General features: G+C 53.0%; 1 protein-coding gene across 3 annotated transcripts in view; it reads right to left on the bottom strand.

Annotated features, from left to right (window-relative positions):
- Nkd1 (NKD inhibitor of WNT signaling pathway 1) overlaps positions 1 to 14,579 on the bottom strand; it is a 75,648-nt gene that overhangs the window by 20,893 nt on the left and 40,176 nt on the right. For all 3 annotated transcript variants that reach the window (XM_050119825.1, XM_050119826.1, XM_050119828.1), the window contains one exon: positions 7,139 to 7,205. In XM_050119825.1, coding sequence (XP_049975782.1) covers positions 7,139 to 7,205 — 67 coding nt within the window. The remainder of the gene's footprint in view (positions 1 to 7,138; positions 7,206 to 14,579) is intronic.

The following is a 14,579-nucleotide window of genomic DNA, read 5'->3' as shown; positions in this document are numbered from 1 at the left end:
CAGTATGGCCATGCCATTCAGGCACCTGGGCAGGTGGCCCTCTTGATACCCCTTGAAGAAGGGAGCTCTGCTGAGCCTTAGCTTCAGATGCTACCAACGTCTCCAGCAGACACCGCTGGGCTGTGCAGGAACACCTCAGGTGAGTGGCATTTGGTGCTCCTCCTTTTCCGACCCAGACAGCTTTAAGAAAGTCTGTACAGTGGGGGAAGGGTGGTGTCTCCTCACCCTTCCTGGTGAGCCAGGGATGCTGGTCCTCAGCAGACAGCATCCTCAAGCCAGTTCCAGGAGAGAACTGTGAGGACACTGTTGGTCAGACACCATGGTAGGTGCTCGGTAAGCGCTGACTGTGCCTAGTCCCAGCTGGTAGCTCAGGTCCGAACTGTCTCCTTTGCCCCAACCTGCCCCTTTGCAGGAACTATAGAGACATCACAGCCTGCAGAACCCTGCTCCTCCCCCTCCCAGAGAGAGAAGAGGAAGCAGAAAGCAAAACAAAGCCGAGTTCCATCTTCAAAGCCACTGCCTGGCTCTGCAGAGGTCCCGCTGATGCGAGCTGGCCAGGCTTATCGAAACCCGACTTCAAGTTCAAAGGGAAGTTATCAGACAAGCACCTCCAGGTTCAATGTCGCCTTTCATGTTCCACTTGATAAGCCCAAAGACAAGGAACCGCTGTTCCGTTCTCTCTGGAGTGCTCTTGCTGCCATGCTAGAAAGCATGTCTTCCTTTGGGACCTCCCTGCCCCTTCCTTTTTCCCCACCTGGAGTGGAAAGCACCCCCTTTTATCCTCATGTGTCCTCCCTAGAGACCAGAGAGGCGTAGGCTGTCCTCTCTTCCCCACAGGTCCCTCATGCTGTCCTAGCCCAACAAGCCTCCAGGGTAGCCCCAGGTGGTCATGTCAGTGAACATGCAGAGCCTCCCAGCCTGGGCAAGGCAGAAATGAACAGCAGGCCCTGGAGACATACTGCCCCAGGGTTGTGAGGCCAGTAAGACTCCTCGACACTCTGTGCCCTACCAAAGAAGACCTCTCACCTCTATTGTCCCCTGATCAAGTGCCAGAAGAGGAGGCAGAGAACCCACAGAAAACCATGCAGGCCTGGGGTCAGAGGGAGGGGCTAGGATTTTGACAACTGGCATGGGATTCGCAAATGACCCCTCTGAAACCAAACCAAGGCAAAGGGTATTGTGACCAGGTAGCTAATCAGAGCATCTCTACTTGGCTACGGCCACTGCCACAAGTGCCAGGCAGCAGCAAACTCTGCTCACAACAGGCCACCCAAGTCACATACACAGGGATGATACTAAGCTGCCAAAAAGGACTCTAATGCCCAAGACCTCTCTCTGCCTCTTGCTCCAGACACATCTCTTAGAGGCACTCTGGGCATATTCCGACTGCCAGGGAGAGTCACAGCAGGGTACACTGTCAATGCGGCAGGAGAAAGGTGGGCAAAAACAGCATGTTTGGGTGATAAGGAGCAGGGTGCCAACTGTGTCTTGTAAGCCACTGGGCCTGAGCCTGGCTTTCTAGGCAAAGCTTAATGAGATAGACCACACTCACTAGTCTCTGGCTGCTTCTCTGCACACACGAGAGCTGAATCACATCCTAAGAGTCCTCATGCTCCACACAGCTTAAGATAGGAGCTGTCTGGTCCTCTTTGGAACTTTGGGTATTACTGCTTTAGGTGAAGGCGGTTCTCCATATCTTCCAGGGCATATGCTTGTTAAATAGGACACAGCCTGGAGTTACCTGTGACTTACTGTTTGGCCAACTAGAAACCCTGTGTGGTACCCAACCTGCTCAATCATTCATTGTGGCCACAGAAGAGAGAAAAAAAATGACATTTCTACTTTCTTAAAATTGCTTCTCAGCCCAGAAGGACATGGGGGCTGTTTGTGGGGCTCCTTCTCTTTGGAAGCTGCTTTCTGTCCTTCTCACATGGAGGCCATGGCCACCAGAGCTGGCTGGCTGATTCTGCAGACGATGGTTCGTTCTCTCTACGCATCAGCTCCAGCCTGGCCGCACTCCACCCCCAGCAACTGCCAGATTAAATGCATTACTTGACCATCTTCACCCGGCTCCCTTTGAAGTTCCCTTCTCAAGCTTCAAAATACCTTTTGGAGGGAGATCAGACAGCATTAAACAGAATTACTAATTAATTAAGCAAAGTTAAATTTTAAACACTGTTTGTTGTGTTAGCCAAAAGCCTGAACAGAACAGACTTCTTTCCTCCACTGAGATCAAAGACAGCCTCTTTCCCTCTCCCCTCCCCCAGTTTAAAAGAGGGAAGGAGGAGGAAGAAGAGAAAGGGAAGAGACTTAGGAACCAGGGAAAGGTGGCAGCTGTGATTAGGGCCTTCCCCAGGGCCAACAGGAGGCACCCCTGGGATCACATGCTGGGAGAGTTCCCCATCACTTTCTGGGGACTGTTTACCCTGGCAAACAGCAGTGACCCAGAGAGCAGCCTGGCACAGCCCACCCAGCCTGAGCGCTGACAGCTGGCGCCACCCAAACAGCAGGGGGAGACAAGGGCTAGGACACCAAGTGGGCCCTCCTTGTGCAGTAGCTCCCTCCTAAGCTGCATGGGGGCATGTTTACCTAGGGCTCCTGCCCTGTGGCGGGGCTACAGGGGTCATCTGGGGTTGCTGGGAGACACTTGGAGAAGCAGGCTGTGTATTGCTCCATTCCAGAAGTGTCGGGCACATGACACCAGAGACGTACACAGCGTACTACTTCTGACATTTCTCAAGCAAAAGGCAGGCAGGTGTGGAAGGAGGAGCGCTGAGCGCTGTCTCTTAATTGGTACAAATGCATCGGAGCCGACAGGGCGTGGTCTGCTTCGATTCAATCTGGCAATTTATTCTATAGAGTCCCATATGGGGCCCTCTGACAACCTCGCAGCAGGCTCTGTATCTGCACAGACAGAACACTAACTTCCTGGAGGCTGGTCCTGGTAGCTGCTGCCTCTGTATTGCCCACAGGAGCTGGTGCATCTATGCACCCTTGCAGAGGAGGGAGTCTTCATAGGCTTGAGACCAGCTGTGCCGTGTCCTATACATAGGCACAGGTAAGGACAGACAGGTGCTGTCCATCCTGGCTTGAGAAACATGGAGGCTTGGTGTGGAAAGAGATGGTTGAAAAATGGGCACAAATCCAAACTCAGGTGACAGTGCTAGTTTATTTGAACACAGTCCACAAAAGCCCAGTTAACAGCAAGCTTGGATAAAAGTGACAAATTGGAAAGTAGGTTATGAGCAAGGCAGTAAAGACCCAACCTCGGTAAGGAAAGAGTGGAGATGACCATCAAGAGTGTGGCACGCGTCTCTCCACCTGGACAGAGAACACATTTTCAGGCAGACACAACAGAAGACTGAGCACAAGCTGGAGCTTCCGTGCTGAAGTTTGGACACGCGCCCTGCCGTGCTCGTGACCCCCTGCGATTGTCCGCACAAAGATATCTGTGACAAATATTCTGCTCTAAGGGTGGCTTTGCCAGGATGTTTCTGGGCCTCCAAACCTCCAGCAGCAGCTGTCAGGGGGAATGCACATGGATTTTAATATTAGCCTATGCCAAAAATAATTAGGAGGGTAAATCTGCGGTCGTGAGGAGAAAGATCGTGTGTGCATTCCAGGCCAAATGGTTTCTTGGATGACTGGCACAGGCCTCACGAGGGAAAGGGCTCTAGAGATGCACAGATGTGCCAGCCTGGCACTGCTGGTCAGGTTGGCGGGTACACATGTTGTCTCATTAAGTCCTTACTAACACAATGTAGGAGTGTCCCCATTTGCATTTCACAACACTGGGAGTGAAGCTTAAAAAGCAGAACTGAAAGCTGGGCAAGGCGGCAATGCCTGTCTCGGGAGGCTATGGCAGGATTCTGAGTTTGAGCTCTCCCACCCCCACCCCGCCAGGCTACTGGAGCAGGACCCTGTACAGGAGAGGAGAGGAGGGGAGGGGAGGGGAGGGGAGGGGAGGGGAGGGGAGGGGAGAGGAGAGGAGAGGAGAGGAGAGGAGAGGAGAGGAGAGGAGAGGAGAGGAGAGGAGAGGAGAGGAGAGGAGAGGAGAGGAGAGGAGAGGAGAGGAGAGGAGAGGAGAGGAGAGGAGAGGAGAGAGCGCTCTTGATAGCCTCTTCCTACCCCCACCACGGAACTAGAGCTAAATCTCACACACCTGGAGCTTCCCTGGGTTAGGAAAATGAGTGTTTCTACACAGGATTCCGTGACTCAGAAGCCATGACTTACTTGAGAAAGCACTGCACATTCCACAATCATAGGGTAGAGAGCTTACAGATGGAGTTTTGTGTCACTGCTCAAATTTGGATAGGAGGAACGTTGGGCCAAGTGGTCCTCTCTCTCTGAAAACCGTTTAGGAACTGAGGGAAAGAAACTGGGGGTGTCCCTAACTTAGCCTTTTATGAATAGATGTTCCTGATGCTCCCCTAAAACCCATCTCAGACTTGGAGGGACAGAGAAGAGGGTGTGTGTGTGTGTGTGTGTGTGTGTGTGTGTGTGTGTATTTCCTCATGCGGCTGGTGCTGTCTGCATTCCTAAGTCCAGCTTTTAGGTTTTTAGCGTTTAGATTTTTATGCAGTCCTATCCTGGGAATTTTTTTATTTTTAAAAGCTTCAAGTTCAAGCAAGTTTGGTTGAGCTTTCCAAAGAGCCTAGGGTTCTGGATTGAGGAGCTTCACTGCGAACCTTTACTTTTCAGGGAACCACTACCACCTCCCAGCAGCAGTGATCTGCCCAGCAGAGCCCCAAGCGCTCCCTGGCTTCCCTCCAAACGTGCATACTCCCCTCCTACATGCCACCGCTGGGCCCATATGCCAGCACTGATTCCACTTTAGAGATACTTGTGACTGAGGGGAAAGGCAATGGGGAAAGCAGGCAACTGTCTGCAAGTACTGTGGGGTCTTCACGCTCTGAGGCCTGAACAGAACTGAGGGGACATCATGGGTACAGGCAGGGACACTGTACAACGAGAGTGGTAAGAGGCTGCTATGGTCCATTTGTGCTGCCCGTCACCCCTTCCCCCATGTGTAAGTCCATGAAGGAGATTAGCTTTCAAACCCGGTCCCTGGAGATACAGCTAAACCTCCCTGGCACAGCAGAGGCAGACGCTCCACTGTCCATGCCACACTTTCACGGAGAGCAGATGGGAAGACACCAGGTCAGGTTCACTCCGTGGAAACAGCTTAGAGATGCTGGGGCTGGAGAGTGACTGCTGAGCCTACGGCGAAACTCAAGCAGGAAGAGGAGCCAGGGTGGCTGCCTGTTGCTCCCCAGAGGCCTCCTCAGACGTCAGGCACTGTCAGCCAGCCTTGTAGATGGACCTGCCCTGAACGGGTGAGTGGAACTGCCTCTTGAGAAGCCCTTACCCGTACCTTCTAGTACACTGTCCCCTAACTCCAGGCCCCAGCAGCCAGGTGGCTTGACCACCTCAGCACCTCCACTTGGATGGCCAGCAGGGTTTTCAATTTGGCATCCCTAACCAAACGCCTTGCACCCAGTGTCTCCCCATCACCCAGGCTTCTCTTTATCTTTACCCAGATACCAAGCTCCTGTGGGTTCTGTTTTGGGGGGGGGGGTCACAGACTTTAGTAGCCTTGACCGCCTCACTAGGTGGTAAAGAACCAATGGACTTTCAGGTTCTGCAAGACTAATTTTCTACAGCAGATGCCAAGTGGGCACTGGGTTGGTAGAAAAACTGCTTGGAGCCCAGAGACAGAAGTGAGCCAGCAGGCTGGGATGGGTAGGGGCAGCTTCAGGTGAGAGGCAACAGGAAGATCCTGGGGATAGGAGACATATGTAAATCAGGGGGAGCACAAGATGGACAGACCACCCTTGGAAGCATCATGGGCCTGCCTACCAGGCCAGCACTGACCTGCACCCGGGGCACAAGCCTGAGAGGCCATGTGGGTGCTGGAAGTGAATGAGGGGCTGCCCCTCACGTCCCAGGCTGCTGCTGGAGCCCCAGAAGGAGGGTCCCTCTCCTTTCCACACCCTGCCACACAGGCCTGCAGTCAGCTTGGAACCTCTGATGTTTACTTTGTTCTTTCCCAAGTTCAAAAGGAGCTCACAGCCCTGCACACCAAGCCAGCCTTAATCTCCTGCTTCGCTCCCAGCTGGCCAGTTAAGGCGGCTAAGACTCAGGATTAGGGGCAGCTTTACAGAACAACCCAGGAGCCAAAGCCCTCCTCTCCGGGGATGGCCAGAGACTCCTTTTCATCTTCACGCCTCACATGGCCCTTTTTCTCCCTTAAACAGCTCTCTAGCAGCCAAGAGGCAATGAGCTTGGCCAACAGAAAAACAAAGACGACATTCAGGAACCAGTTTTCTCCCCTAGCCAGGAGCACAGAGGGATACCATGGCCCCAGATCCAGCAGGTGTATGGCTGTGTGGCCAGGGCTCAGGGGCCTCTGTCCTTGACAGTGTGCCATGCCCAGTCACATCCCTGCCCTAGGGCGGGCTTGGGCCACTACAACAGGAGTAGCCAGAGAGCCCCAAGTGGGCAACGGGTCCAGGATTCTTCCAAGGGTCTCAAAAATCAGACAGGGTCTTTGTTTTCCTGGGCTGCTCAACACTGGCAAGGCGCTCTTCCCATAAGGAGTGACAGACAGAGGGAAGCCTTCTCTGCTTTTGCCTGCCATAGTCATGGGAAGTCAGCTGAGCCATGTGGGCAGTCCACAGCAACAGGCATTAGCTCCCACTCTTACAGATAGGGACACGGGCATTGCCAAAAATAAATAAATAAATAAATAAAACCAGCAGGCTAGAGGCTGGGTCCATGCCACTGTCATTAGCTCAACAGCATGGCACTTCTACTGGAGGAAGGAGGGGTCTTGCATAAGGGACCAGAGGAGAGAGGCAAGAGGCCAGAGGCAGGCTGGGTATGACTATGCTAGAGCACCACATAGATGGACTTGGGGAAAGAGCTGTTATGTGCAGAATCCAAACGGACACTCACTCATTATCACTGACACCGCCATAGGCGGGTAGGCCTGCGATGGCCTGCCAGAAGCCTGGTAGCTCCTGAGTACAGGAGCTGGGTACTGGGAAGGTTTTCATATTCACTGCCCACCCCTTCTGGGTTCTGTGGGCCTTTGCCCCACCCTAGTACCACAGATAGCCTACTAAGACCCACATACCTTCTAGCTGGAAGTCGTCCTCGTCCTCCTCACCAAGTGCCTCTCTGGAAGTGTCACCCACGAGCTCCTGGGGAAGACAGAGCAATGGGTTACCAGACAGTAGGGCCCAGCAGGAAACCACCTGGCTAGACTGGACAGGTAACACTGAGCACAAAGTACCAACCCGACTGGATAGACCTAGTCATGTGATAGCACAAGTGGCTTCTCAGTGTACGGCACCCTGGGGAAAACTGCCCAGGACCCATAGGACCCACCTCTCCTAGAGACCAAGCCCACTCTCCCACTGGAATGTCAGGTAAGGTCAACGTCCCTTGCGCGGCCCCCTCCCCGTCTAGCCAGCTTCACAGCCAGACTCAGAAAGCATTCAGTCTAGATTCTTCCTCCAGACAACGTGGGGCCCTCTCTGCCTTCTTCTCTGGTAAATCCCTGTTGCCCTCAAAGCCAAACGCAGTGCCAACACATTGGCTAATGCCCTGGGCTTGTATGCCATGACTCCAGCGATCCTCGCTGGGGCTTCCACGTCTTGCCCATGGTCCTGTTTTCCCACTAGCCTGGCCTTGGCGCATGCCTGATCTGCCCCCTCCATAAGCTGATGATGTCTGGAACCACTGTGGCAGGGGTCCTTCCTAGCAGCCTTTTCGAGCTGCCGTTTGCAGACTGTCATATTGGCAAAGGGAATTTCGCTGTCCTACAGGCTAGGAAAAGTCTGAGATGTCGAGAGACTAAAGCCCCAGATGTCTGACTCACCCCAGCAGGCGAGAGATACAGAAAGATTAGACTGTATCTTGCAAAATGGCTTCTCTATTTATTGGTACTCAGCCAGGAATTTTGAAACCTAAGATTATTTAGATAAAGTTAAACAAGAGCTTTTAATGTGAGACTTCTCAGGGCCTTCACCACAGTTATCAACATAGGAATCTCTGCTCTATACATTGCAGTGTGGGGCACACATCCCAAGGGCCCAGTCTGGAAAATACTCCTCTTGAAGAAAGAGGAGGTCAGGGAGGGGTACACCATATTCCCTCTCCTAAAGTCACAATGGTTGGTCTGATGACACCTCTAAAGTCCAGCAAATGACAAACATTGGAAAAGCCCAAACACACCAGCTGCTACCGATGCCTCATTGTGACCACAAAAACCTTTGCCTTGGCAACACCAGCAGAGAATACCAACCACCCAAACTCGGCACTTCAGATGCTTAAAGAACACCCAGGCCTGCCTCGACGCGGCATAGCAAAGGATGCTGCGTAGCGTGGGTGCTCACTGGATAGAGCCACAGTGGGGCTTCTAATCTTTTACTTTAGAGACAAACAGCTCTCTGTGTGCATGCAGCCTAGACCTTTCTAGGCACTCCTTCAAGGTGGCTGAAACGTGACTGTTCCTGCTCTTGTGTCCCATTTACTTCAAACCCCGGTGGCTTCCTTCACTCCCCTTCTTGCCAATTATCGTAATCACTGAACATTTCCCAGGCTTGTAACCTGGCTGTTTGTGTTAACAGAGTCAGAGTTGACAGGGAGTCTGGAGGCAGTGACAGGCAAGGTACACACACAGGTGGCATCATCAGATGGCGGGGACACCCCAGCAGCCAATTAAAGCCCCACTTTCATGCGACAAAGAATGCTGCCATCTCTTCAGCCCTGAAAAGCTAGCAGGCAGTGCTTGTGACAGGAGCAGCAGCAGGCCTGAAGGGGACAAAGGCCTTCACGCTGGGTCCTCTAGGAGAGAGTGGGCTCGGCACTGACCCCAGTAGCCCTGACAGCACCACAGCCAGGATGCTGGCAATGACGGGTCTTTGAGGTCCTGTGACTTTCTACTGGTGCTACTACCATATCACCCCAACAGTGCAGCCACGGAAGCTATCTGCTGATACTGCACACCCACCATCAGCACTGCGAATGACGGGTCCTGCACACCCGCAGAGGGTGAGCTCACACCCAGTCTATGCTCTGCAACACACTGCAGTGTTCCCTGGGCCACCCCAGGGTCTCGGCATAAACTGTTCATGGTCTTTCGACCCAGGAAATGCAACATGGGGAGCTAGCCCTGGGTCATGCCCTGGCTTCTGGGCTCTCCTAGCATTTGGACTCGGGTGGACTTACACTATGGAGAGACAGCGAACACTCACTGGACACTTTCTTCACGGCAGGCAGTGCTGCCATGTGGTAGAGAGCCTCCTCTGGCCATCACAACAGTCCTGCTCTGCCCATCTCGCAAGCAGTGAGAGTACTCAGAGTGCTTGTCCGGCATGTCCAGCCTGTGCAAGGCCCTGGGCTCCAATCACAGCAATGCAAAAAGGGAGGGGATTGGAAGGGAAGGAGAAAGGAAGGGAGTGGAACCCTCTCTACTGTAAGTTTGAGGCCAGCCTGGGCTACACCTTATCTCAAACAAACAATGCATAAAACAGGGTCTGGCCATCAGCCCTGGTGGCTCAGAGATTAAGGGTTCTGATCTACCCAGTGGGACTCAGAGCAGCGCAGCTAGCTCCTCCTTCTCTGTGGTTTGGGCTTGGTCCTGGGTCCAGCCTGGCCATAAGCTCATTCCACACGGCCACGGGCCTGGAGCCTCCTCCTGCAGGGGGCAGATAGGTGCTATGGAAGGGAAGCTGCGCACTCAGACCTCACAGCTGTAGTGAGCCCCATGGGGCATGCGGCACAGAGGACACAGAACTGGGCTCGGGCAGTCAGGGGTGGTGCAAACACAGCTCGCTGCACAAGCTAAGTCTAGAAGGTGCAGCTCAGCCTCCCATGTGCCTTGCACACAGCACACAGGGCAGTTTCAGAGTGACTTTGAGGAGCAAGGGAGGGTTCACCTCCATGCTGAAGATCAACCAGCAGTGACTGTTCATTGCTTCCTCTGTATTCACCAACAAACAACTGTCAGTACGTGCTGGAAATGCTGGGACTGACCAGCCTCAGCAACCACTGTGAGGTATGCTGTTATTGTACCCACTCTATAGATGAGAAAACCAAGGCAGAGCAGTCTCGAGACTTATGAAGGCTATAGCTCTTACACGCCAGAGAGAGGCCGACCCTTACCACTGCACCTCCTTGCAGGAGGCCTGTATCTGGGGCTTAGACAAAGGACTATCTAATTCCTAGGACCCAGGGCCTAGGCCCCATCTCCTCTGGTCCAGGACTGTGGGCCTCAGACTTACTCCAAGTTCTGACTAAGACTAGAGGCCTGGCTTGGTATTTTGTCAGGACACGTGGCCTTTAAAGTCCCAGTTCTGTCCCTCTGTTGCCCCTGGGAGCCCAGCCTCTACCCCTCCCTGGGCCCCAGGAAGAGCAACTTCTCCGGTCACTGGTGTACAGCCCGCCTAGTCCTGAGCTAAGAGGCACAGGCACACTGCCTTATAAGGCCTCCAGGACGGAAAACCACATCAAAGTGGGGCCTTGGGGAGTGTTGGCGCAGGCTAGGGATTTTCCTCTTTGTCGTTGGGGCTTCATGCTCCTGAACTCAGTCTCCCCCACGCAAGGCCCCAGCAGGTCTCTGTCAATCTTTCTGTTCTCTAAGAGGTAACAGATGTGGGTGCCACACATTTTTTAAGCAAACTCTTGGTGCCCACAGAACTCGGTACCATGTAGACTCAGGAATGCACAGGACTGAGACATTCCAGGAAGAGGGGCACAGCCCAGGCCACCCCAGAACCCTCAGATCCAAGCAGCCTGTCCTAGTTAGGAAAGCACAGCAAACTCTTTCTTCCACGAACTCTGCAGACACAGCCCAGCCTCACTAATAGCACACCCCACCTTCTGCTGTCAGAGGCAGGGCAGGGCTAGTCCATGCTCCAGTGCCCAGGTGGGCCCAGCTCGGGCTCAGCCCTCCCCACAGCTGAGTGGCAATAAAAGTGTCACTGAACTTGACAGCTCCATTTTCCTACTTTGTAAAATGGGAGATTTTTTTTTTTTAATGTCAAAGAGGAGGCAAGGAGAAGGGGTCAAAATGTCCGGGTGGCATCTGACACAAAGTTAAGAACCTGGATCTCAGTCTCTCCCATTTTTCTGCCATAGCCTCTTCTCATGTGTGCTCTCAAATGTCCTCATGGTCCATCCTGATAATCAATCACCTAGTTCCCAGCAGCTCTACCCCCTCTGAGAGTCCATTTAAGTTCACTGACATCTAGGGCCAAGAGATTCCCCAATGCCACCAATATATGTAGTATGGGTCTTCACTGTGGGGTGGTGGACTCCTCTGCTTGCCACGTGGAGCACAGCCCACAGAGAAGCACGGGAACACATGCAGGGGATACGATGCCACTAGTGTGCATCTAGAAAACTGTCACAGTATAAGGGACCATGTGGCACACAAGAGGCCAGAGAGGGTATGGAATGGATGCCCTGGCCACTCACTGGGAGAGGAAGGAGATACAGAACCTCAGTCAAATACCTAGCCTTGAGAAAATCCTTCGAGCGCTCAGAGATGAGACAGTGGTCCCTTGGGCTCCACTGGGACTGATTCCAAAGGCATCCACATCCCAGGGCTCTGAGGGCTTAGATAGAGCAGCACAGTATCTGCGGAGCCCCATACCTCCCTCGAAGTCTCTAAGCCATCTCTGGACGGCTCTCAGTTCCAACAAGTGCAGCTGTGTAAGCAGCTGTCACACGACTCTGTTTAGAGAGTGACAGCCAAGAAGAGAGTCTGTACTTGTTCAATACAAAGGTTGTTTTTCCCATGTGTATCTTCTCCAGGATGAATGGGTGGGCGTAGAACCCACAGCCACAGAGGGCCAGCTGCACATCCACGTGTCGCCCGGGCAATGAGATCCTGACTTCACAAGACCGCAGATGATGGCCCACTTCACAGAAGACGGACCTGGAGTTCAGACAGATGGAGAGAAGGGTCCTAGAGATCACAGAGAAGGAACGGCTGAGAAGGCTGGGGTCCTCCAGGCTTAGGAGTCTATGACCTCCTGGTTACAGGACTCATGGGGCATCTAGCTGCCAACACCATCAGCAGCTGATTGCTCTTCTGTGGCACGTCCAGGGAACAAGAGATGGGGAACCAAGGCTGCTCACCACCCGGGCCTCTCTCTCTGTGTCTAGCACACACCACGAATCTGGACCTCCGCCCTCTCAGCTCCCCAGACTTCTCTAGTCTCAACCCATCCTACTCATGAGCACCACAGGCCATAGGTGCTGGGAACTGCCCACCCAGGTCAACAATGAGCAACGCACAGGGGCCAGGATACAAAGTCAGTCACCATCCAAGGACTGAGGGAACAGACGAGGCTCCCAGAAGCACTGGCTCCCGTGACAGGAAGTTGGAGCACCCTCTCCCCAGGGGTAAGAGGAACACAAGCTCACTGGGCCCTAGAACAGTATCAGAACCAAGATCTCAGCAGGCTGCTCCCAAAGGCTGGCAGCTTCTCTCCTCAAGTAGACAAGAATGCAAGGCAGAGAGCCCTCAGCTTCTCTAGGAGTCTGCCAGACCCAGGCCTCCCGCAGTGCCTGGGTCTCTCAGGAGCTAGGAAAGACACCTGCCTCTCTGGCTGTGTCTTGCCTCAGCTCCAGCTCCCAAACAGAGGTCACAGAGAGAGGCCAGTGAACAAAAGGCTGTGAACCATCTCTCTGAAAGCAAACTCCACATGATGGGACCTGGCTGATTGGTCTTGGAATAGTGCCTGCTACATTCATTATATATGTGTCCAACCTTTGAACATCTCGACACAGTATTAACAAAAACCCTGCGAAAAACTAGGCATTCTAGGTAAGTTTATCATTTTGTGTTAAGTTGCATTCATAGCTTCCTGGGGTGCCTACATCTTGTGGGCCATGGGCTGGACACATCCATCACGTGCTTAACAAATGTGATAAATGTCTTCTGGATAGACTTTAGCACCAGGAACACTGCCCCTACCTCACCTCCAGGCATCACAACCTGGGAGGGCGACCACCACCATCACATTAATCTCTTCTCTTGCAACAGCACTCAGGCTAAACTTGTCCCTTGTTATAAAATCCTGATTCTTATAGACCCAGGACCAAGCCAGAGCCTACTATAACTAGAATCCAAGATTCTGGCCAAGCTCAGGAGCCGTGGGAGGCTTGCTTGTGCCACTCTTGCCCGTGGCCCCTCCAGTCTCCCCAGCTGGCCTAACTGTGCTGCTCAGAGGAGGGAGGTAGCTCTGAGGCACTGGCAGGTCTGGCCTTCTGCCTAGGCTCACAAGGAACAGCCTCCGTGGCTCCAAAGACACGGAGCAGTGATTAAAATTCCTTGCATTGCTCCTATTTTTATCTGCCTAGGATGTAATCAGAGTGCTCCTTGCGACGCCCCCAGCTGGCCCCCACAACTAAGCATGCAGCCTGGATGCCTAGTCTGCTGCTAGGGAGATGGACATCAGACATCTGGGAGGACCCCACAGGACACAAACGATCCCCAGAGATGGCTCTGCACACTTCTGGCATCAGCCAGTCATAGCTCAGATCAACAAAGTCTCCTGCCCAGGCTGCCACTCTGCAAGCTGTGGAATCTGTGTGCCTTGGAATCTATATGCCACTATCAGCACAACTTCCTTCAAGACAGTTCCTACCTAAGCCTCTTAATATTCTTCTCCTACCCAGTGGAGCACTGAGGTGCTACAGATAGAACCTAGGGCTTCTACATGCTAGGCAAGCACTCTGCCACTGAGATCCCCAGTCTTCTTTATATATTTATACCTTTTATTTTGAGACAGAGTCTCAATTGCCAGGCTAGCCTTAAACTTGTGATCCCCCTGCCTTGGCTATTGAACAGCTGCAGTTACAGGTGTGCAGCTGGCTAATACTCAAACGTCTCGAAGTATGTTAAATATCCTCATCCTCTCCCCCTCCTCCTCTCCTCGGCCTTGCAATGAGATCAGCGAAAACATGGATGTGAGTCCTCGTTATAGTTGAGGCTTTTGAGGGGCATTTCACATTGAACAGACACAGTCATTAAAATGCCAGATGTCCAGTACTCTGCCGTCTCCAGTCCCACCCCACAGAAGAGTAACAGGCAGGCTGTGAGAGAGGAAGAATGTGAAGAGCACAGGGCGCAGTCCCACCCCTATGGCAAGGCTCACTCGAACAGGAGGGGAGGGAGAGAAGGGACAGAGCAAGGCAAACAGCAGGGACTCCCAGGCTCTTCCCATAAAATAGCAGTTACACTTAGAATATGATTTCTATGGATGGAGAAAAGAAGGCTGGGGGGAAAATAAGCCCAAACCAACAGGACTGGTAGTGTGTATGCTTTCTTGTGTTGAATCCCAGGGTTTGAAACAGGAGTCCTGGGGCAGGAGAGGCTGTGCAGAACAGCCAGGGCATGGGCATGGCCAAAGTTCAGAGACATTTCTACAGTAGAGCCCTGGAGCTCACTGGGGCATGGGGGTACGAGCACCATAAGACCAAGACCACAGTGATGCTAGGAACTAACATAAACTGAGTGTGACAGCCGTCTAGTGATATGCAGAGTCTGGTACCTCTCT

The sequence above is a fragment of the Alexandromys fortis genome, unplaced genomic scaffold (genome assembly GCF_014885135.2).
Source record: "Alexandromys fortis isolate MF-2015 unplaced genomic scaffold, M_Fortis_MF-2015_v1.1 scaffold_178, whole genome shotgun sequence".
Taxonomy (NCBI): Eukaryota; Metazoa; Chordata; class Mammalia; order Rodentia; family Cricetidae; genus Alexandromys; species Alexandromys fortis.
Note: the sequence above shows the minus strand (reverse complement) of the source record. Positions and strands in the feature narration are given on the sequence as shown.